This window comes from Mastigoproctus giganteus, chromosome 9 (assembly GCF_048544385.1).
Source record: "Mastigoproctus giganteus isolate SK-2022 chromosome 9, ASM4854438v1, whole genome shotgun sequence".
Lineage (NCBI taxonomy): Eukaryota > Metazoa > Arthropoda > Arachnida > Uropygi > Thelyphonidae > Mastigoproctus > Mastigoproctus giganteus.
Genome location: NC_143583.1, coordinates 146874650 through 146900199, shown reverse-complemented (window position 1 = coordinate 146900199; position 25550 = coordinate 146874650). Strand labels below are relative to the sequence as shown.

Sequence of the window (25550 nt, the reverse complement as noted above, 5' to 3'; positions counted from 1 at the left end):
CCAAAAAATAAACGTTTAATGTGCCTAATAATTCGAGGATATTAAGGGGACCGAAGTTATATACACTTACCTTAGTATAATAAAGCATAGGAACAGATTTATCCAGAATATAGTAAAAGCCTGTAGCTTCCTTGAACTGTATGGAATATCAAGAAATATTGTTTTCCAATTTCCTCCTTGCTATCACTCTCCGGAGGAGGTAAATTACAATCGCTGTGAGGTAATATACGAGTAGCTCATCTCATGAGGTTCCAATAGCTCATGAGATGAGCTATTGGAGTAGCTCATGAGGTTCCAACTCTTGATGTTGAGAACAATTTCGAATTGTTATTTATAACGATAAAAAATAACAGCGGTTAGACCTATAAGTACTTTCAGTATTCTCTCAGCATTCATAAAATATATCTGAGCACTTAGATGTTAATAGAAATGCGATTAATGGGAGACTACGATCTGATCGGTAACGCGTTTCCTAATGGTGAATTAGAAGCAGTTCATAACTTTGGGGGAAGGGGTTTACTGTAATTTCTGTTCCTATAACTATTATGACAGAGAAATTAGTATGAACTTATATATGATCTTACATATTACTGCGTAAGAACTTCTATTAAGTCGAAATTTTTTCCCAGTCCATTTATCGGATTCGTCTCCATCCAGTTAGTCATCCATTTATCTTCAAAACAGAATAACAAAATCTTTAATGTATTTTAAGATATTTTAAATATATTTAATGAATACTCGCTGCACTAGACAGTTTTATGACTTATCCACCGGAGATTTTCTTGAATCCCGTCTTTGCAAATGAAACTTCAGCAACTGTGGCAACACGCGATGTGTTTCCCTCCGTTCACCTGGTAGTTACTTTTCGCATTAACTTAATTAAATAAAGAACTTCAATTAACTGCGTTTATTTAAATTACTCGAGCTAACTGGACGAGAAACGGCAACAAATCTTAATGAGGTTCCAACTCTTGACGTTGAGAACAATTTCGAATTAGTAAGTGAGCAGTTTAACACGAGTCCACATAAATTACAGACAATATAGCCATAAATAAAGAAATAGAATTTACTCCTCTTGGTTGAATGAATACTTACTTAAAAATATTTGAGAACCAAAGCAAAATATGGATAAAAAAACAAAATAGAAGAAAGACTAGTTTTATGGAGATTAAAAACCCAATTTTTTTAAAAATTGGGAAGAAGACAAAATGATAGTAGCGTGGAAGTAAAATTGTATAAATTCTAGCATGATGGAGAGGAGATAACAAACAACACGTGATGATTTTGGAATACGGAAAACTTGTGCAAGAAATGGATAGTAGTGGGTTTCTTCATTATGCATTAATTTAATTTCATTACAACCAAAAAAAATTATAATGCGTTTCTCATTTACTTTGTTTCTTTAATATTTACTCACTTCAGTAATTAAGTTCAAAAGATGCACGAAGTTAAACTCACGGAGCCAATTTCGATATTTTATTTTCAGTCAAACGAAATTTAGAAATGATTGCGTCTTATTGAGATGATAGCAATCCTTTAACTTTCTGAAAAATAATTATCTGCACCGTTGTTAAACGTGACTTAATCATTCTCTAGACTCAGGAATATATTCCTTTGGGTTCGTTGTGTTCTCTTGAAAAATAAACGAAAAATCCAAAAGGTCTCACTTTGTTGTTGTTGGTTTTTTTTTTTGGACCAAAGCAAGGGAGGCTGCGAGCGTCAATGTACTCTGTTCGGAAATTTCTTGCACACTATGACCGATTTGTCTATATTTTTATGAAAAATCAGAGTTTCTGGGTGAGGGGGAGGGGGAGAATTTACCCCCAAGTTGGACTTATGCGAGTAAAGTTCCCTTTCCTCACCCAGATCATAATCTGAGAGTGTAAAGGGAACTTTTAATTTCTACTAAAAGTACGTAAATCTTTTCTATGTCACTAATTTAGCAGATATTAAATTAATGAAAATTAACCCTGAATACTTTGAATATGATGATAACCTAAAATTGTTCAATGGTTGAGTTGTTTAGAATAAGGGAGAAAGAAACGAAGGCCACTAGGCATAAATAATGTCTGTGAATTGAGTGTACACTATCCTCCAATAGGTATTAAATTATTATATTAGGATTACTCGTAATTTAATACATTACCCCGTATGTGTCGGTAAATTGCTTGTATTCTCTGGTCGATTTTCCTGTTTTGCTGGACGAAAAAACCATAGTTTGTGGGGGGGGGGGGAACCTTGCTATCTACGCCTGAGACCGACTAACTCAGCCACGGAGTGAAGAAAGCCCACTAAAGTTTCTCGCGTCATCGACGGGATTCGAACCCGGGCTTTTTCCACCCGGTGTGAGGAGGACGGTGACGATACCACTGCGCTACACGCGCAGACCCTCTAATAGGTATTCAAACACTCCTGTTTTCGTGGTCCATTGGATACTCCAGGATAAACAAGCGACTCAGCCCGCTGTATAAGTAAGACATGTGAGCCACACAAATTATTTGTTTCCAAGCTTACCGATATCGAGAGGGGATGTTATTGTCGGATATCACATTGCTGGTTTGTCTATTCGTGCAAAATCGACCGTTAGTGGTGTTATTATGAAATGGAAATATGAGCGTACCACCACCGTTAAGCAACGTACAGGGAGACCACGGCAACTTACTGATTTTCGTCAGACCTCCCTGTAAACATCAATCAGGAGATTAAGGCGTCAACAGAGATCGAGGTCTATCGAGTACACTACACTATGTGCGGAATTCCACAGCCTCGATTTTCATAGAAGACACATAATCGAAACCTCACAAACTACAGTCGGCGGTTTTGCCTTGCATGGCGCAAAGAATGTCATAATTGGTGCAGAAAGCAAAGGAAATTTGTGGAGGGATGAATCTTGTTACACTCTGTTCTGCTCAAATGGGCTGGTGTGGATGGGGAGATCCTTGTAAAAGTCTGCTGCTGGAATGCGTTGTGCCAACAATGAAGTTTGGAGGAGATGAAGTTATGGAGTGGCGCTGCATAGTATAGCTTAGGGCCTTTGGTGGTTGTGCGGAGAAACATGTTCACCAGCATCTTCCTTTCATTTTGGACTCTTCCCTGTTACTTACGATGTGGGAGTTCTTTATTATACATTCAGGTTTGTTTCAACCGAATAATGCTCCTATGCCATACCGCTGTGCTGTTCAAGGATGGATTCATCGGCATCAATGATTTTATAGAATCCTGATTTGAACCCTGTGGGATGAACTGGAACGTTGGGTGAGGGCCAGACCGAAGTCCCGTACAGTTTCTTAACTATCACTGTTCTGTAGGAGGAATGGAGGACTTAATCTGTTTCATTCCATCGTTCATTGATGGAAAGCTTACTCGGGAGGGGTGGAGCGCCATAGCGACCAAAAGGCTACCGACACTCTGTTGAAGTGCGTGGCAGTGACACCAATGTGAAATTGTATACTTTATGTCCGTGTACTTTTCGGTAGATGTGAGTTATGATCATCTGCCAGTTGTAAATGATGAAAAACACAAATTCCTGGAGAGAAAAACTAGGCAATAGTGAAAAAAAAATTTAGCCATTGTCTGGATACAAATATGGACTCAATATTCTCATGGAGGCCTTTTCCAGTGTGGAGAACAACGGTGGTAAGTATATGCAACTCACGAGGGCCTCTTAATGTAGAATCTAATGATAGAAGACTCAAGCGCATTATGGCCTTGTTGCCCGTGGGCCGGAAAGCCCATAAACAAACAAACATTGGCGCCTCCGTAGCCAGGTGGGAAGGAGCAGCAGTGCGTAGCACGCGCTTCTTGATTAGACCGGGGTTCGAGCCCGTCACCACCAAATACGGAGGATGTGGAAAGGTCAGGGAATGACCACCGCATATCCCCGGAGCAATATGGCCTTAGTTGCTAATGCTCCTAAAAACCCAAATAACAACAACAACAACAAACAAACATTTAATAAGACCCCTCTACCTTTATTGTCAGCAGAATGAAAATAAGAAAAGAACAGTATCAGAATTGGTGGAATGGGTTCTTTGATCTGGTGAATCCAGCCAAAGCTAGATTCGTCAGACCAGAACCCGCGATTCTCACGGACCACCATCTAGAGAAGAGTATGTGTTCAACCATTTTCGTATATGAAGCTCATCCTCCGTCATCTTCCGGTCTATATCTGCAGTATGTTCACTGTTGTGTATTTTCATAAAATGTATACAATGAAATGAAATGTAAGGAAGCTATTTACAATGAAATTAAATTATATACCTCATTTAATTGTAAATACAGTTTAAACAGAATTTTTTCTCGGATCCAGAAGGACAGAAGTTTGATTAAAACTAACTACGTATTTCACAGTTAACAGGAGATGTCCTGGCTTGAAGTTTGTGAGCTGTCTGTCTTAGGTTTGCACAGCCCATCGAAATTCTGACTTATCAAGTTGTGATCTGGGTATATAGGAGGTGATTGCTGCCTTGTGCCAGCTAGTGCAACGTAGAGAGAGAGAGAGAGAGAGAGATACGCGATGCAGGAGGAGGACCGATGTGAGGATCTATTCAGAGAATACTTGATGGATTAGTTTTAAATCGTACAAAGCCCTTCTATTACTCAAGACATTGCCTATAGGTTAAATTCTGAAAGGCTAAAGTTACGAAAATTGCAATGCCCCAGTGAATATCAGAAAATCCTAATTTTGGAGTTTTGTTAATCATATTCTATGTTAATCATATGATTGTTAATCATATTATAATCATATTCTATGTTAATCATAGAATAAGACTGCACTAATAAGTAATTTATTACAGTCTTGAAAACAATAGCGCTCTTTCTAAGTGTTAAATTCTGATTCGCCAGGTTTTACCAACAAAAACTCAGTCTTTAAATTTTTTTTAAATGGTAGCGATCAGCTCAGTTCTTGAAAGACAACTAAAGCCAATGTTATTAAAGTGAGATCTATTTCACGGTAAAAAACCACATGGTGGTCATGTCATGGTTTCGTTCTCCAGTATTTGAAAATTCGGATTTTCCATTTCGGAAAACGAGCAAACCGGCCACATCAACAGAAAGATTTATAGCCACGATGTACAGACGCTTCAATGTCTTAGTTGTATTGGTGTAAACCTGAAATAACACAACCAAACCCTTGAAACAAAAAACTTGATAATCTTGTAATATTTCTGAAGCAACAAAAACCAGTCCACAAATTAAAGCAACTTCATTTCCGTCAACTGCGATGACAATGCACAATATCTGTGACAACAGGCTGGAGAGCGAAAATGAACAGACACTAAGGGGACATTCTTATTACGCAATTCAGTTAATAATATTAGAAATCCTAGATGGTGAGAAATGTAGTTTTACATGAGATTTGTCTGGTGACCAATCAAGAGAGCGATGCATGCTGACCGAACTACACTTTGTTTAAGGAACGCGCTCTCCTGCCACGTTCAGTCATGAAATTCATAATGAAACAAGGATACGCAGGAAGTGCGCCACGCAGTCGATTCTCTGGGAAGAGAACTCGTCTGGCTTTATACGGACTGAGGTGATGAAAATAACCGCGTGACTGAAGGGTGCGATTGGGTCCTTTCGTGGCAATGGAAAATCGTCTTGCCGTATACTCGTTTATATTGATGACCTCTGTTGGCTTGCCGCAATCATCAGTATGTGCCGGAGGCTCCTTCGCTTGGATTGTTCCCTTTCCTTCTCCCTCTCAACCGTGACGACACCGAAAAACATTGGGATTTACTTTCCTTTCTTTAACTTATCTCTGAGCGGTGGCAAGAGGATGGATGATTCTGTCACGTGCACTCGAAAACACTATGTTGTAATGGTCTGAATGTTTTCCTTCGTACTGGTTCCCACGAGACTGTCTCTTAATGCCGATGAAAGTGGTCTTTACCAATTGGACTCGCAACAAAGTAGCGATTTCAAGGCAGCTTGCTTCACCCCCTTTAAAGTCGTATTTATTAAAGTGTGTTTGTGTGAAGGGAATACATCCAGGAAGTTACTGAAAGATCCTAGAAGAAAACAAACGGTACCTACAAACCCTGTACAGAGCGAGGATGTAATGAACAGAAGAACAGTTTCGCCTAAGAATTGGCAAACAATAAATACTGGGATTAAATTAAATAGGTTTAATCCCTCGTTTGAATGAGGTTGCTTTATGAACATTAATAACACAAGTTATTGAATACTGAAATTTCATTTAGTCTCGACCAAAAAATACGTGATGATATTGGGTGTCTTCTAATAGTGTTCATAATTTCTTTCTTTCCATAAAGTATAGTGTTCTGCAATCGTTAATGTCTACAGTGTTTGAAGCCTCATAGACATTATTAAGATATGTTTTCGCAGATAAATTACTCCATTTCAAGATCGATGTAAGTCTGTTGTCCTCAAGTTTCATGTGTTCAGAGTTAACGGTAGATCTCCCTTATATTTCATTTTCCAACATGAAAAACACAACATATTACAATCGGGTTATTCTCACCACTTTAATATATCTCAAATAGATACTTTTGATTTTGTTTTCTCTCATAAATGTGCTAATTTCTTCGATTCAAAATGAATGAATGACTGTTCCTTTTAGATGAAGCCCTTCAAGATCATTGTTATTGTGGCGCTCATTCTCATGCCTCACCTACAGCTATTTCTGTTGGGAGTTAGCGTAATAGTTTCTTATCCCCGGGCAAATAAATAAACAAATGAATATAGAATGAAAACCAACTAATAATTACTAGATCGGCGATAATCCCTCTGAATGGCGAATAATTCACCGATTGCAATAGTGGGCGGGGAGGGGATGTATCGGAAAACGATGGCAGAAATTGGAGGAGCCTGGAAACTTTTGTACCACAAATGATGGTGCAGCTAATGAATGAATGGCCACGGTGAAAGGCAAATTAATAGAAAACATGGGCAATCAATAGCATACAATGAAAGTAATTTGCAGAGGCGAGTATATGCATCGGTCTGTTCTTTGTCAAGTTTCCCCAGGAGGTATTTGCGACTTTGTCCCTTTATGTCCTGTGTTATTTCTAATTTCAGCCTATTCCTTGTCCGTTTCTGTATTCATGCAGTTGAGCCAACTCTTCAATACCACTGTTTGGGTAATAATCAGCTTTGTGCTTCGTTATTATTGCTCATCTGTTAGGGAGCCATCTTGGTAATTGCCACGGTTAACTCTTCCATCTTCTCTAGTGAAGATGCTGGCACTTTGGACAAGACTTTGAAGAACCGCTAGAGTTTCAATGTTCATTTGCGCATTTCTAAGCTCAATTCGCAGTTGAATAAATTTTTTGTACGTAGTATTTCCTTATTGCTTACCGCTGGTTTATCTGCAGGACCTACCAATACAATTTTGGGTAGAGCATTGCTGTTAGAAGAAAAGAAAACTTATTCAAAGAACATTACTCTTGTTCTTTGAATAAATCGTTTTCTTTTCGAACCGCATTCGAACCCAACATTATATTGGTAGGTCCTGCAGATAAACCAGCGGTAAGCAATAAGGAAATACTACAGAAAACTTAAACCGGACTACATTCGGAGCGAAAATCACACCGGAGAAGCAGACTAAAAGTTCTTAAACAAGGAGGAAACGAAAAAAGATATTCAAATTATGAACAATCGCTGTCATTACGAAACAGTTTTCAACCCGTGGATGGGTTGAGAATCTCAGATAATAATCCTAAGGAATCGCGGCGTATAATAATGGAATAAAGCAAAGTCTGAAACAAAGAAGGGAAATTAAAGTCTGTTATTACTACTTAGGATGATCGTGGATTTTATTTGCCCAAGAAAAGATCATCAGAAGTAGAAGATGGCGAAACCCTGCTCTAAAAGTTTTCTTTTTGACCAGAACTAGTAAAACTGTATTCAATATTTCAGTGGGAAGGAGAGAGAGCTATTAGTATTCTGTGCGGGAAAACTGTGGACAGTGGCAATTAGAGTTGTTTTAATTGTCTCCCAGGACACCACGAAACAGAATCAATTTCGTTGCTTCGTGTTGCACGAACAGCTTTCTGTCGCACAGGGTCACATTTAAATGCTACGCAAGGGCGGTAATTAAAACACATGCCTGACATGTCATCTGATCTCGCGGTAGCTGGGTAACACGATGAAGTTTCTTTTTCCAGCGTGCATGAAGACGCTAGTGACCGAATTATCTATTTCTGGAGAAACAGCGGGAAGAACGTTTTTCTCAAATGGTTCAAAAAATGCGAGCTCGAAGGACGTGCTTAAAAGGATTGATTCATATATTGCTTCAGCGTACGAGTTGTACTTCAATCAAACGTATTTGGGTATGGGCGCAGAACCCCTACCCATTCGCGTATAGCTCGATAATTCCACGAGGGACTTTCAAGGCCGAACTATCGTAGCAAAACTTAGCATAATGGGTGAGGTGCCGTTAGCGTCCAGCCATTTAAAGAAGTTTCGCCAGAAGTTCTCTCTCTTGAGAAAAGAAGAGCTTTAAGGAGTACACGCTCGTAGCATCGTGTGATCGCCGTGGGTTCCGTTATCACAAAAGGAAAACAAAAGAAAGCGTGTTGCACAAGGAGGCGCGAAGAAATAAGATTTCCTTTTTTGCTATGGAAGAAATAAGTGACGCATCAGAAGGGCCAAAAGGTTCTTGTTGTGTGTGCTTCGAAGAGTGCACGCGACAATACCCCGGTTTAGAGGCCAGATATCATCGGAACCTGCTACGAGCACACGCTTTCCGCTTCCACTTGACGAATGATTGACGAGTGGCTGTGCTCACACAGCCCCAACGATGATAACTCTTTAACGAGAAGGGATGTCGAGGCTGTGATCTCCGTGTTGCCAGATGACGATGATGAATGATCGGCCTCTGCTCTTCGGCGATGCTGTCTGTTACCTGACGTAAACTAACTGGTCGCGCAGTTTACGGACACTTCCGTAGGAACGCGATAAGTACACGATGCATTCTCTGCCGAACGGTGCGGCTCGGGCATGCGAGTCATCTTCAGAGGTTGCTCATTTCATCGCTGGATTGCTGTTTAAGCGGGTCCCAGGACACCACGGAATTGGCTCCATCAGAAGTGGATGGAGCCAATTCCAAAATTACGCAATAACTTAAAATTAAACTTTCAACCACGTGAATGCATTGTCGAGCCCACAGCGAGCCTTTTCTTTGCAAGGTAATACGACAATACTTCACGTGTTTGAAAAGCTTTTAGCTTTAATTTAGTTATTGAGTGATGATACCACGTCCGTTTTCTTTTTTTAGCCTCGATGTAATTTCAAAATTGTTCCAGAGTTAATTGGAACTTTAAAAAGACCGTTCTCATTTATAGAAAGAAGTGGCGTACAGTCGTCATACTAATTAAAGAAGTCAAACCCTCTTCTAGGAAGCTGAAGGACATTTCCCTTACGTCTTCAGTCACCAGAAAAGCACAAAATGTCTTTACAGCGGCACCTCACTTAATCGTAGTGAACTGTACCCATCGCGGAATTTCTCGGAAGTCATGGCTGTCGTAAGTAAATTAGTTGAGGAACTAAACTCGAAGCACTTTGGTAAAACCGGATATGCCCTTCTCTATTTTATTATGATATCCGTTTATTAAAATGGCTTTTTTTGCGATTTCTTCTCTTGCAAGGGTGTTGGATTGAAGTACGGTTTGTTTTCCGCTTTCTCTATGTAAATCTACCAATTCCAGCTGATACATTACAATGATTAATTCTTTTAAAGGAGGTCACTTCGAGAAGAGTAATGGACGCTGAGAAAAACCTGTTTTATTAAAAACTCTGCACAAGTTAAAAGTTTGGAGCAGCGGCCCAAACTTTTTCCGATAATGACACGAAGTCACTTATCGAAATTGAGGCCCGACACCTCGTATTCCACTTAGCTCTTTTTCACTGTTTTGTGCTCGTGTGAGTATATACGTACAGTTTGGAAGAAGTATTAAAATGCGCGGAATTTATATACGAGGAGAGAATCGTATGCAAATATGTCTCTCCTCATATGATGCATGTTCTCCGAAAACGAGTAATTTCAACGAACATGCGCAATGCTCCTCGCGACTGTGAACGAAATTTTTCCTCTTTGGATAGAGGAGCAGAAATGGTTAAAGGTTAATCGCAGGTGGAATTTCTTCAACTTGCAGCGTTTAAGGTACGGAATAAATGTTGTGTAAATTTTAACTAATCGATTGAAAACCACACAAGCTGTAGTAAATAGACCTCAAAATATACTTATTGATTTCCTAAGCGAACCAAAAAATAAAATGGTATTATTTTAAATAAATTTGAATTAAGTTGAAAAAATCACATTCGAAATAGTTTGGCAATTGTGACTCAGGAGAATAAAGTGTCAAAGGCTGAAGACCACCACACCAGTCGGTGAAAATCCTCTTTATTTATACTGCCCGAAAGTGAGAGCAACTGTCTCTTTGCACAAAATGAGAAACGAAATTTCTTCAGGGGAAGTACGTTGAGAGGTGACCTGGAGAAAGAAATGATTTCGTTGCATTGGAACTGCGGTATGTTATCTCCCAAGGAACTCATATTCGAGAAGACTTTTCCGGCTTCCTGACAGTTTTTTTCATTACTTCGGCTCGTCAAAGGAAAGGGGATCTCCTGCCATAAGATTTGTTATTCGAGGCATCCTGTCACCAATCATTTTGCTTACCTGTGCCTGGGTAATCGAAACGTGTCTGGTAGTTTTAGAAAGTTCTGAAACTAAAACCTTCTCCAAGATGGAAAAATAGACGCTTGGCTGCATTTATTCTGACTTTGGGAACGATATTCATTAAGACTTTCGTAGCTGCTTTAGCTCTATCTGTCTAACACGGCTGATAATAACAGTTTTACTTTTGGGAATGTCGCAATACTGAAAACAAAAAGGTGTTGGCTACGGTAAATTAGTGCTAGCGTGAAGAATGAATTGGAAATTGGCAAGCTGCTGATGTTAGACAAGTGTAATTCAAGGATCCACGTTTCTCCTTGAACATAACCCCTCCACCTCAATTCAGATACATTGCTGACAACACATTCTCCAAGAGAGCAATGTAAAAATCAAAATAATACGTTCAGCAAAAATGTTACACGCAAAATATTACCACACGAATTGTAATACTAAAGGAACTCCAGCAGGGAGGTATTTGTGGTTCAGTCACAGGACTCACTAATGAGAGTCGTTTCCACATAACCTTCCCACCGCTACTCATCTAAAACATAAGTGTCCTGTCTGAAGTAATTGCTGAAAAATAAGAAATTTGTGTCAGCGTACAGATCGCTGAAAAATAAGAAGTTTGTACAGTGTTAGCGTACAGAACTCGAAGTTCAGTTCGTAAAATTAATGCTTTCCGCACGTTTCTGTTACCAATCCAGCATAAAAGAGGATAAACGATTCTCGTGCACGACAGCATCTTCAAAGTGGTACGTGGAAACGACTCGCGTGGCACTGATGATCGCTCATGGTGCCGATTGTGCTGTCAATGTCAGGTATTCGTCGGTGTGTTGCGATGATAAAAGGATGTTCTGCGTGCTCCAACTGCGCCTGCGTACGTAACAAAATTCGCCACCAGAAATAACTAGATTCCACGAGCTCGAGGGTCTCTTTGCGACAAGTTAAAGCGTATATTTTTCTTATAGTATTCGCAGCAAAAGCTTCAAAGTATTAATGATTTTTTCTGCAGGTATGGCCAGCAAATCAGTCTACTACACTGCTGAAGTTCTGCTCACAATTAATGGTCCCATTTTCAAATACGTATAAAGCGCAAGGGAGTTTGGATGGTGCTACTCTCCTGTAGGAGCATAAGAGACTAACATCCATCTAAAATTCTAGCTTTAGGTCATGTAAGGAAGTAGTTCTTCATATCTAAATCCCCACAACTATACGAAAAAAATTAGTATCAGTCCCCCACCAAATGTCATCTCTCAGATATGAAAATCCTTTCACAGGACTTGCTTGGAGTGTTGTCCTCGTCACGCTATCAATATACGAGATGTTCCATAACGCGTGGGACGTAATTTCAAACTCGATTCAGGAAATACAGATGAAAAAAACTTTATATTAACAAATGTACCACTCTGAAAGAATGTGCATTACAATTCGAATTTTACAAGTATCTATTAAATTAACTGAATTTTTTCTTTTTCTGCAATTAATAAAAGCGAAAAGTAAATAATTACTTATCTCCTTACCAATTAATAATTAACTGACCAATTAACTAATAATATAAACGCAATCGTTTTAGCTTCATTGCACATACCTCACAAAGTATTATTCTCTGAAATTTTTGTTATACTTTACTTATACTGAGTGTCCAGTTTAATAGCTAAACTCTTTTTCATAAAAAGGAGAGTTCCTTCAGTAACAGCGTCACCTATTCGTACCACGCGATATAAAGCGGTTGGAAAAATGCGTAGGATTTCTGTGGGTGCGCAATCCAGTGCGAGAATGGACAAGATAAAAGAGTTAAGTAACTTCGAACGTGGAATGATAGTCGATGACAGACGCGAAAATCTCGGAAATTGCAACCCTATTGAGGTTTTCAAATACCAAAAAAGAAATATAATTCTTACGGATGGAGTATTGCAGCCAACTACAGAATCGGGTTCCATTCCTGTCAGCAAAAACATCAAGCAGGTACGGTTACAGTGGACTAATGAACAGCAAGGCTGGACAGTTGGATTGGAAAAACGTGGATCTGAGGAATCCAAGTTCCTGATGTTTCACGCTGATAGGAGGAGCAGAATATGGCAAAAACAACGCGAGTCCACGCACTCCTTCTGCTCAGTATCCCGAAAGATTGTCGAAAGAGTTCATTGCAAGTCGATATACTGTATATAATCTTAGATACTTGACTCGGGTTTGTATCAATAGTTCGATGTTTTTGTTGGAGGAGAGGGATATTCCTAATAGTTTCCCCTCTGAATGCATATTAATTAATGTTAGCAGTAAATCCTTATTTATGGCCCACTTGTATCTGTTAATTTTATGTTGAAATATAGGGTAATCACATTTATCAACTACTTTCAGAACTATCTGCATTTGTGTCTTCGGATTTCTTTTAATTTCTACTAATTTCTTGTCTCCTTTCTAACTTTGCAGTTTTCATCAGTAAGGCGAGTTCTGACAGCGACATGTCTTCTGCTGAGAATTCTAGCCATTCCATCTTTTCGGACACTGATAACTCGACTCCGGTATACGAGTACGATTTGGACGAAGCCTTCAACACCTTCTTCTTGGAAGATCTAATCCCAACAGCTGTAGTATACGGAATAACACTGATTATTGGGTTGCTAGGCAACATTCTCATCGTCTACACTGTGATCAGTTACAGAAGGATGCACACGATAAGCAACATTTTCCTGGCAAGTCTCGCATCTGCTGATTTGCTCGTGATTTTAATATGCGTGCCAGTGAAGGTAGGTGGAGCTTTTTTCGTTCAAATAACAGATAATTCTGAACTTCAGGTATTATTACTAGTTATAAACCCTTATCGTTGAAGTAACAGAGAAAAGGTTTTGAATTTACAATTTAAGCAGAGTGCAAAATGTTATACTGCTATAATATTTTTACTTTTTCTGTACTTTTTTAATGAAATAGAGATATTCGCGAAATTAAATCACAAGAAAAAGAAAAGTACGAGTGAACATTTAGAATAAAACATAGAAATAAATAAAGAAAATGATTATTATTATAGCATGAAAGTTTTCCACGACAGTGTAGTGGGTTTGCGATTTTCATGATTGGAGAGGCTTGGACTTAAATCATGTCGGAGACCAGACGAATTCTTCTCTATCCGATTCTCATTCTTCTTCTCGATATTCTTTTATATCCGATTTCAGGCAGAAAGAATGGGATTCCCCGTTGATTATTTTAAGCTTCTTGACCCGTGAAATATGCATATTGGCCCGTGGTCGCCCTTGTACTGGTGTTTGTTCACGGGCTGCCTTGAGGGAGGCAGTAAGCAATAAAAGAGGTCACATGTAGTAGTATATGAAACGGCGCATTATGACCAAAGTAGTGGATGTGCCAAGGAACTCTCGAGCGTTCCACCAACAGAATGAAAAATAGACGCCATTTCTTTTTGACTTATCGATAGTCAGAGGTTTTCTCGAAATTGCTTTTGAGAATGTAATGTTTTGAAACGTTTCTCGCTCTCCCAGTCGAATGATTGATGTGATGAATAACCGATCAGAGTATTAAGTCTTGCTTTGGAAGCTCGGTTCTCGATTCTCTCCTGTTTTTGCATTACTTTTCCCCCTTAGTGTTATTCGAAAATAATATGAATCTATTTATTGCTTTTGAATACGCAAAATATATTTTTGCCTTATCCGAATTCGAACCATTTTTATTTCATCGAACACCTGTGTACTGTATGTGCGTGTGTGAAAAAATTTATTAAGGGATTTAATATATGGATGAGAGAGAGAGAGAGAGAGAGAGAGAGAGAGAGAGAGAGAGAGAGAGAGAGAAAAGGCAATACATAAAGACTGTAAATACAGAATACCGTAAATAAAATCTGAGTTGTCTCAAAAGTCCTAATATTTGATTGCAACTTTAATTTGCCACACACGATTGAATATTTTGGCCAATGAGCATTTAGAGGTCGGCAATTCGACATTTGATCGCTGCTTTCCTTTTTATGTATTGGGCATATAAAACCTGTTTTCAAAATTTTCTGGATATTCGCCCAATTTTATCGACGAGTTAAACAGAAAAACAAAGTTCACGAGAAGATTTGGCCCTTTTTCCACACTATCGGAGGGATTCCATCTGGACCGAAACAGTCTTTTATATAAGAGAAAGTGCCTCCAATACGTCTGGTTGTAAAATGATGATATTGGAAATGATATCATATTCTCTGAAATGTGATAAATCTGAATTTATTGGTGTGAAGATCTCGCCTAAAGATTTAAAGTAGTCTGCGAAAGCATTCGCTATATCCTTCGCGTTTTTATGATACTGTTATTTATGCTAAGCGCGTATATTTGCTTTGAACAACAGTTACGTTGACTGCCAGCAGAATTCCAGAATGATATCTGAAAAAAACTCAAATAACTCAAACAGCTTAAATGTAATATCGTCATTTATTCGCTTCACCTCGCATTTGAGAGTGAAGAAACCACTTGCATTTTGTGACTTGGATGAAATGTATCTCTGTAATGTACAAAGAAGCATAAATGCAGAGCGTTGTCACATGGGCTTATGTAGGGTGGATTTATTCTAGCGTGGTGGGAACGTATAAGTTAAAATACAAGAAAGTCTTAAATTTTTATTTTGTTTTTGTACGTCTCTCACAGGTAAAGCATTCCCGTTTGCTTCAATGCAATTTTCTTCGAACCAAAGTTTGAAGTTTCCATACTCGATCTCTTGGGAAAAGGATGTGGTACACAGAAATCGATTTGCATCGCTGAAACTAATTTTTGTTTTAAATAGACAACACGACTTTAAAATACGCGTAATTTACAATATTCACACTCCCCCCAGATCACTGCCTTAGTTCCTTTGGCAAAAATTCTACAAAATTCAATGGAGTAATTTCCAACACAATAACTGAACCTCATACTATCTCATGTTTAATGTAAATGCTGAGGTAGTGCGATCTTATTTTGGTTATTTATAGTAAACAACTGCCGTAATCCAATAATGAGGACTGAATATTTAATCTGTTCGCCAGATGTTACGTTACTTTGTGCTGACACAATTTCTTGTCCAAAGCTACCAAACTGTGTGTAAGAACTTTACTGATTGCATCACATCAACCCAGTTAATGCGATCCCTTTCATCCCGAATAGACCATAAATAATTCAATAACCACTAAAACCTAGTGATGTAAGGGAAATATGGTTAAGAATCCTATCTTTTCAAGTTATTTAAAGTAATGCCCGTGAAATATGGCATTAAATTATCCTGTGGACAGAAAACGTTAGCATAAGTTAAACTTAACTCTTAATGGTTGTTTAAAATGATTCTTTATTTTTTATTTTTTTCCCTCCAGCTGCTGGGTGTAAGCACGATTAGCTCCACACAAAATGAATGAGCAAGTAGAAGAAACAGCTTAAAGATACATCTCACTTCTTGATTAATCCAACTTCTACAATGTACAGGATGTATTAAAATGTTATTATAATGTATCAGTATGAATAAAATATTATTATAATGTACATTGAGTAATTTATATACGCCACTAAAACATCTGTTAAAAACATAAAAATAAATTTACGAGAGGAACCATACTTTATTTTAATTAAACGCGTCAAAAACTATACAATGTAACTAATGGGGTGTTTCCACCACTTTTATTTATTTTTTTTTCTTAAAGCTCGCACAAAGTTTTTTTCAATGTGAAAGTTGGTTTTTTTCATTTAAATCCATTTTAGAGGGAAAAAATACTTTAAAATTCTTAAACTCCATTGAATAAAAAACATACAAAAAAGGTTAAAAAAGATGTTATAATATTCAATATTAATATTAACTTAATTGAAAAAAAATCACAATTTTCAGAGTCAGAAAGAACGGTCGTATGAAGGGAGAGGTATTAATTCCTTGTTGGTAGAGGGTTCTGGTGGTCCAGTTGATGAAGTGGTCTTGAAGAAATCATTAAGCTTCGGTTGCCTTACACCTTGGTTCTGCTTCCTTATTACTGTAGATCGACATTCTCTAAAATGTTCATAATAAGGAAGCACATCAGGGTCTGATGACGATTCAATATGATGTGATCCATACGTTGTTTATTAACAAACAATTTAGGATGAGGTGCAACTGATTCTTCGTCTTTGTCATCATCATCGTCCACTTGTTCTCCGTGAAGAACATTTTCCACAATCTCTTCCTCAGAAAAATTTTGATAGCCCAGATCATCTTCATCATTTTCCAGCCACTGCTCCACATCATTCTCAATTACATTTTGTTGCCAGCCCTCAGAAGAGTGTCCCGAAAATTAGACGCCTCAACTCCCTCAAAGTCCATTTCAGGTTCTACGTCGCATTACAACTTCTTCCAAGCATTGGCCAAGGTAGTAATCTTCATATCTTTCCACTCGGCTGCTAAGTTGAAGATAGCAAATCTAATGTTGTATGCATATAAATTTTGCAGTGTCCTGGTGCCTCCCTCTCGTATCTTCTTCTGTTTCTTCCAAAACAACCATCACCTCTTCGACAAACTTCTTATACAACCTCTTACACGCAACGATTACACCCTGATCCATCGACTGTATAAGTGAAGTTGCGTTAGGAGGCAGAAAAACACATTTAATTCTCCCATCCCTGCTAACTAACCTCTCAGCATTAGGATGAGAAGGTGCATTATCTAGCAGTAAAACAGCTTTTATTTCATTAAAAGGAATTTTCAGCACATCTCTCTGATAGCGTCGCCCAGCAGATAGCACATCTGTCTGATGTGCGACGCGATCAGATATAAATAGGTTCTAAATTTTTCCTTTAGGACAGAAAATTTTTGTCCGTTAAATCGAGGGCCCACTATAATGTATTTTTATGAATATAATGAAGTAATATTTATTCTATACATATATTTTAATTATTTTTGTTAATAACTTTAGAATGAGTACGAACTGATATTACAATTCAGATGCCAGGAAAACGAAACGCCTGGCATCTGAAGCCAATACTTTCATTTAGAAAAGCCCGGCTAATTCTGGAGTTTCTTCCCACGTGAATTATAAACTTTTGCCAGTTGTTAAATTTATTACTTGCTATTAATGATAACATAATTAACTGGTAATATAGTAATCTTTTAAAGGAATAATTTATTCAGAAAACAATTCTTTTATGTATGATTAAAAGAAACATAATAATGCCATATTTATAATTCATCTTATTTGCAGTAAAAATAACAGCTCCCCCCACTATTGATATAATTTCAACAAATCTGATACATGTGTGTATCAGATTGATGTGAAGCCCCCCTCCTCCAGACGATCGTCTGGAGGGGGGCTTCACATCAATGGCTTTACTGAAAATAATATTTTAGCATTTTGACACCCAGAGACTATTCCTTTGTTGTAACTTTGTCGCTGTCTTTTTTTTTTTTTTTTTTTGCTAGATTCGAAATGAAACTGAGCAGCCCTACCCTTGAAAACTGGGATAAGTAATGTGCAATCTAAATTACGCTATAATAGTGGTAAGAGAAGCGCAACTCATTCATCTAATATGTTTCCATCATTCCATTTTATTAAAAGTTGCTTCACTGCATTGCAGAGTAGTAGTACAATAAAGCATCGAAATTTACTAATTCAGAAAATGTTGCTTCACTGCAGGGCACTGAAGTAATACAGTAAAGTCGACAAATAGACTTGGCGTAAAAACATGAAAATAGAATTTAAAAAAACCCCTCAACTTTCGAAAGTAAAACCCTGCCATCTCCAGAATATATTTGAGAATTATTTAAATTCGCTGTCCAGCATTAATCAATTCATTCCTCTGTTTTCCGCTTGCATAATGCCTCATGTGGAGTAGTTGTCAGCTGCCATCCGCTTCCATTACACGATTAGTCAGGTTACCGGCTTGTTGCCCTCTACTCCTGCCATCAGGAAAAGTGCCATCAGCTCGCAGTTCAATCGGCTGTGACACATGCCATCTCATCCCATCTCAGATGTTGCAGAGCAGCAGCAGACTAACCTGTTTGGACTAGTTGTCAGCTACAAATGGTGACAGCTTTCTTGACACATGACACTACGCTGCTCAAAGGGGTGGAATGAATACATTCCTATTAGATTGTGTAGTTGAGCAACTTTATGATGTTCGCTGATTAAGGGCTTTACTTTCGAAATCATCTGTTACCTCAATATTTTTCCCTGTCCACCAAAAGTCGGTAAGGTGCTTTACCGCAGGACTCTAGGGTTGTGCCGTGTTGTATCTTTCTCTACTTTTAATAAAGTGGAAAAATAGTACTTTTCAAATGAGTGAATTATGCATCGCTTATCCAGTGTAGCGCATTTACATTGTATCTAATGCGTGCTACTCTTATTGGGTCTAAATAATCCAACACAGTCATGCATACGAGTGTTAGAGAATTGTTGCAGTAAACTGGCAATCACTTCTTCGCTCAGTTGATTGCCATGTTGGACAGACAATTTGAGTGATCGAGACCCACTAATTGAGGCTTGATGGGGCTTTTCGTTTATACCATCTTCGAAGGGGAAGCGAACGCGTGTTGTCGAAGGACGTATATATAGCCCGGCACGTTCCATTGCCGTATTTCAAAAGCGTTGGGAAGGATGAGTTAGTAGACGAAAGGAAGAGAAGCAGGATAGAAGGAAAATCCCCCTCATATTTCACTAATAGTTTGTGAATTTGAAAATCTAGGGATTTAGAACAGCTTAAAGGTCATTTAGAGGAAAGAATATTAAAGTTCGGAAACCTGGGTGCGTGACTACCCGTCCTCATTAGTAGAGGTCCTGAATGGGGGGGGGGGCGGTTGTTATGTTTTGTTATTAAATTTGAACTTCCAGGATATTTGTTTTAGATCGCACTCCTCTCAAATTATTATTGGTCAATGCATGTTTATTGATTTTATTGCTAGAGTTTCACTGGTTTTAGCTTAATTTTTTTCATCTTGTTTGTCTAATATTGTTTGTTTTTAAAGGATGGATGGCTAATCTCCTATGTCTAAGTGTGAGCTATCAACTCAGAACTAATTTCCGAGTGGAAACTTTCATATTCTTTCCTCTAAATGACATTTTAGCAGTTTTAATCCCTAGATTTTCAAATTCCCAAACTATTAGTGAAATATGAGGGGGCGGGAATTTTCCTTCTATCCTGCTTCTCTTCCTTTCGCCTACTTACTCATCCCCTCTCCCCCCCCCCACGCTTTTTAAATACGGCAATGGAACGTGCCGGGCTATATATACGTCCTTCGATAACACGTGTTCGCTTCCCCTTTGAAGATGGTACAAAACGAAAAGCTCCATCAAGCTTCAATTAACAGGTCTCGATCACACAAGTTGTCTGTCCAATATGTGTAGTCAAGTTTCGAGACAACAGGATTCCCATTTATACGATGTCAGTTGATTACCCTGTGTTACGTATATAAGCCTGTCCAAGTGCTCGGGTAGCCTTGGGACATTTAATATTCAATATAATACCTTAGTGGCTCAGAGGAATGTCACTCTGCAAAGCCCTGAATAAATTTCTTAGTTATTTTGGATTTAAAATATGAGGTGTATCAAAAAAAGTTCCTTACCTTCTGCCAACGAACTGCTTAATCAATCAAACAGAATCCCGTATGTAGTGATGGCTTCATATATCAACTGCTTTGCTACATTGGCCCAATTTATCGCGATACCTCAAAATAAAAGCACAAGGCGTTATAAACTACGAATTTGAAATTCACTACAGAACTGCCAGCGTACTACAAACAAAATACTGTGTGTGTACACTGGCAGTTCTGTATCAATTAATAAAAACGCCACCACTCAGACGGCATCGTTTCAAGGCTTGTTGGCCTATCCTCGGTGGGCGGGTAGGTACCCGTCCGGTGTTACAATCATGCCAACCCAGCTGAAGTATATTTTGGGAAGGTAGTCAAAATATGAGATACAATTAAATCGCTATCTTTTTACAGTACTGTGTAGTTCGCTATTACGAATAAAATATTGTGTATGTATACTGGCATTTCTGTAATACATAACTTATATAATTATTACGCTGTATTCATTATATATAATGTTTTCCTTATTATATTATAATCGAATAGACTGAAAATTAACAATGTGAATGGAAAAATAGTAATAATAATAATAATTATTATATTTTATTATATTATATACACTCAGTGATCACTGAATTGTGAGCATCGCATCCGTAATGGATAGTGTGGTCACAATTTGGATTTGATCGAACGCCTGCGCACATTGATTTGTGTTCGGTTATATGAATAAGGAATGTTAAGTTCTCAGTACAACCTCCTGTATTTAGGTAGGTTGTCATAATTCGGTGATCACTGAGTGTATATATTTCTCTCTATAAAATCCTTGTTGTTGCAGTTTATGTGAACAATTAGTGGATATCATTTTAATTTTATCATTTGTTATTTTTTATTTTTGCTCTCACTTGAGATGCCTCAATGCAGAGTTTCATATTCACGACGAATAACCGCTTCATTTTCATGTTCAAATTGTTTTCTTCGTTTCAGTTTGGAGAGTTGTTTTCCTTCACGTGGACCCTTGGCGAGTTTTCCTGCAAGTTCGTCTACTACGTGCAGAATGTGTCGACCATCTGTTCTGTGCTGACCTTGACTTCCATGAGCGTCGAGAGGTGAGCTCGCCCGTTGTCACAAATGAACCTAAACGCATTAATTAATATCAGAAGAATGTAAGCTGTGTGAGGTTGTTTAGTGAATAATTCTGTTTCCCTTCCAACAAGCGCATCAGTTTGGCGGGGATCGTAAATTATATATCCTCGACCAGTCTCGTGGCTCTGTTTGCGTGTTATCGGTTCTACTTTGTAGAACGCGATGTCATTTCTGTGTTTGGTCTCAGGACATTAAATTGTTTCACTGCAGAATGTCGGAAGTGCTTGTCTAACAGTTTTGCCTGTCCACGCTTAATTGATGCCTTCTAGACGTTCGGCAATGACAATATATCATACTACCTGCCCCCCCCCCCCCAGTAAGGTCTCAAAAATATTCACGACGACGATGGCTTCTACATGCTGCCTGAAGGTAATGGGTATTTTCACAAAGAACCCTTTTGAGGCTGAGGCTCTCTGTGCCTTTTCATTTGGAAGAAAAACACTCAATGGATTATGCGCTCGATAAAAGTATTGGACAAGCAGGCTCTTAATGAATCTTTATTATTGTAACAGTTGTTAAGAGCCTTGCAAACTTAAAAATACTGTCGCTTCCAAATTACCTTGGGGGAGGGGAGAGAGAGAGAGAGAGAGAGAAACACGCGGTGCGTAATTTGGTGCGTAACTCATGATTTATTGATTTTATTGCATTTTACTGAATTTTTGGTCTTATTTCTGTTCTTATCACTCGAATATTTTTGTTGTCCAAAAATGCAGTCAGATCCTGGAAATTTGCAATTAATGTGGAATGGCAAAGCAACTCTGTTCCCTCCTCCTCCTCCCTCACGTTACTCAGTGTAGCCAATCTTTCTTCACGATATCCGCTTACATATTCAGATATCTTGCCTTTAGGAATCGAACCATTGGTTCAACTGAGTGAATGATTCTAATCTTGTAATTTATTAAATCTGTGCACTTGATATGTATTTAGGATATTGGCTAGTTTAGTCACGTTTTATGTTGCATATTTTCTATGCATAACACACTTTTCTCATAATACAGTGGCGAAATATGCCGTAACTTACTTTAAAAAATTAGAAATGAAAAGATCAGATTTGAAACTAAGATTAGAAATATTCTCATAACCGACATTCGATGTGTTCCATCATACGTAAATATCCGAGTATTATCCTTTTTCCAGTTCAAAGAGCTCCTAGAACTGGATTTTTTTATTTTTATTGGAATATGTGGAATGCGCACTTCCAAAGAGCGCGGTCCCCGTCTCTATAGTACAACGAATAAATGGACCTCATTCCCATGTTAAAAGAATTAAAACCTGTTCACAACTCAGATCACTTGTAGCTTTTCTAAAGTACTGTTTTGCAAATGATAATGTCATGTGACTGCACACAACTCGGTAAAGAAAACGAATACACTCGTGAGCTAAACCATTATGATCACCTACCTAACAGCGTGTTGGGTTGCCGTGATAACCGCTTGCACCCGGCGAAGAATCTGCTCCACAAGACAGCGGAAGTGTCCTCAGGTATCATGGATCAGCTAGATAAAAGAACGTCCCGGAAATTGCCAACGGGGAGAGGCATTGGCGTGGGCTGGCGAATGCTGCGTTCTACCGCATCCTACAGTGTTCGATGGAATTGATCCGGACTATTCCTGCATAATGTGGGCCTTATGGAAACGGGGCATTGTCCTGTTGAAAGAGTCCAGTGCCATCTAGTTACACGGTCACCATGTAGGGCAAAACTTGGTCCAAAAGAATGCCAAGGTAGGATCTGGCGATGAAGGTGTGTTCATTAGGGATGAGGGGACCCACTGATGGCCATGAAAACATCTTCGAAACTACGATACCACCGCTGCCCCGTTTTCGTTAAACTGTGCAGCTTGGTTTGGACGGGTGCGTATTCAGCGGCAGCTCTCGCTGTCGAATACGCACCCGTCCATCTGCACAATGTTGCTGAATCGTTGATTCATCAAACCAGGCGACTCTTTTACGGTCCTTCAAGGCCCAAGAACGATGCTCCCGTGCCCACTGTAGGCGGAGGTGTCGTTGACAACATGGAACAGGTCGCCTACTGTGTAGCCCTTTCCCCAAGAATATCTGCCGGATGGTGTGCTCAGAAACGTTTTTCTGTGCGCCTTGGTTGAAGTCTGCCATTAATTGTAGGATCATGAGCAGACTGTTGTTCCGGACAGCACGTGCCAACTGCTATGTGGCGATGTATCGTGCGTCTAGTCCCCACGATACATTGCCACCTGCAGCTCTTTCCGAGAGGTCTGAGTTCGATTTACGTCGACGGATGGAGGAATTCCCGAAGTGCTCTTCATTCGAGGACTGCAGTCAGTCCGCCTATCTCAAGCTGTGAGGGAGTGGAATGAGTAATCCCTGGTTTTTCCAGCTCATGCAATATGCAAATCTGCCCGTATACACATACACACACTCACTCTCTCTCAGTTATGAATGTACGCTTGTGGGCCGTTCATACTTTTATTTATTTATTTTGTTTCCTGCAGATATTACGCCATTATCCATCCTGTCAAGTCGCGCTATCTGTGCACAGTGAGTCAGGCCCGACGGGTTATCTTAGCTATCTGGACTCTTTCGCTCATAGCAGCAGTACCAATTGTCTTTGCTCAGGTAAAAAAAACTCTCTCTCTAGTTGATGTAACGCAGTTTTCTATTTTGTATGCTCTCGATTATTTTGATTGATTTTTATTTGCTGATTAAAGCATAATCAGCCCCTGAATAGTCTTAAGGGTAGGTGAATAATTACTGACTTGCACTGCTCAAATGTTAACGTGCGTTATAACAAAGAAAAGAACTTTTAACGTGATATATAAGCAATGCTAATTAAATCAACGTGAACTGCTATAAAGCGAATTTTATTGAGTGTATTACAATGAGAAAGACTCCAATGAACTATTTAATAATTGGCGACGTTTCTGCTTATTAATTCTGTCGTGCAAACTGGGTTATTAATGAAACTAATAATTGCATGTGGAATATGCGAAGAATTGCATATTAGATTTTAGAATATTTATGAACGCTTTAGATTTTAGAATATTCTAGAAAGTGCGAGTATCGTTTCAATATTATAGACGATTATACATTGCCACATTGTCTACAGTCAAGCACGGTGGTGGTTCCATCATGATCTGAGGCTGCTTCTGTTTTTCTGGAGTGGGTAACGTCATCAGAATTGAAGGAATTTTAAGAAATATAATGCAATATCTCAAATATAATGCAATATCCTCCTGACTTCGACTTTGTGGAAGAAATTCTATATTACAACAAGGCAATGAAACCCGAAGAACGGCTCTAAGCTGTGCAGAGTCTTTCAAGCAACTAAAGAAGAGGAGTGGGGGATTGCAAATTATGGTATAGCCACCCCAATCGCCTACTTACACCCAACAGAACTTATGTGAACATCTAGACCGTGAAGTATTAGTAATGGCCATATGGTGCAAAGAAGCCTAAGGCTTATGCTGCACCAGCCAAAGAAAGACAAAAAGTAGTAAACTAATAATAATAAAAAAAGAAAATAAATAATAAAAGAAAACGAATAAACAACCTATGCGTCTCCCTCCTCCCGTAGGTAATTATCCAGCTGACCTTTGAATTTCCCCAAACTGTCAGCCTCTACTACCCATGTAGATAACTTATTCTACTAATTAATAACTCGCTGGCTAAAATAAAACTTCCTGCAATTCAGTCTAAGCATCTCCCCCGATGAATTGAATTTATGGCGCCTACTTCTAGAATCATTTATAACCGTGAAAAGTTCGTTCTCATTCATTTTACTTAAGCCTCTCAGAGCCTTAAACACCTCAATCAAATCTCCTCTAAGGTGTCTAGTTTCCAAGCTGTGCAACCCACATATTCGAAGTCTTTCCTCATATGGACGCCGTTTTACGATCTCACTAGGCGAGTTACCCGTCTTTGCACCCTTTTAAGAAGCTCGATGTCTTTCTTTAGGTACGGTCTCCATATTTCAACACAGTATTCCAAGTGTGGTCTAACAATAGTCTTATATAGTGGGATTATGACGTCCTTATCTATACTGGAAAATGTTCGATAGGTCATCGATAGGACACCACGGGTCTTCCTTGCAACCTGTTTACAATGCTCAGAGAATTTCATGTCTGACCGTATCGTAACACCCAAGTCCCTTTCTTCCACTACTGACTTTAGTTTAACTCCAATGTATAAGTTATTTTGGGGGGTTACTGTTCCCGAGGTGCAATACCTTACACTTTGCTGGATTAAAGCAAAGATGCCGCTCTTTCTGACCATTCCTGAAGTCTATCTAGGTCTCTCT

The 25550-nt window shown here is 38.7% G+C and overlaps 1 protein-coding gene across 1 annotated transcript in view; it reads left to right on the top strand.

Annotated features, from left to right (window-relative positions):
• The window catches only part of LOC150080807 (QRFP-like peptide receptor), a 102388-nt gene that overhangs the window by 71011 nt on the left and 5827 nt on the right, over nucleotides 1–25550 (top strand). The window contains exons 2-4 of the mRNA XM_090381150.1: nucleotides 13070–13386; nucleotides 21119–21240; nucleotides 23746–23869. Coding sequence (XP_090237276.1) covers nucleotides 13102–13386; nucleotides 21119–21240; nucleotides 23746–23869 — 531 coding nt within the window. The 5' untranslated portion in view covers nucleotides 13070–13101. The remainder of the gene's footprint in view (nucleotides 1–13069; nucleotides 13387–21118; nucleotides 21241–23745; nucleotides 23870–25550) is intronic.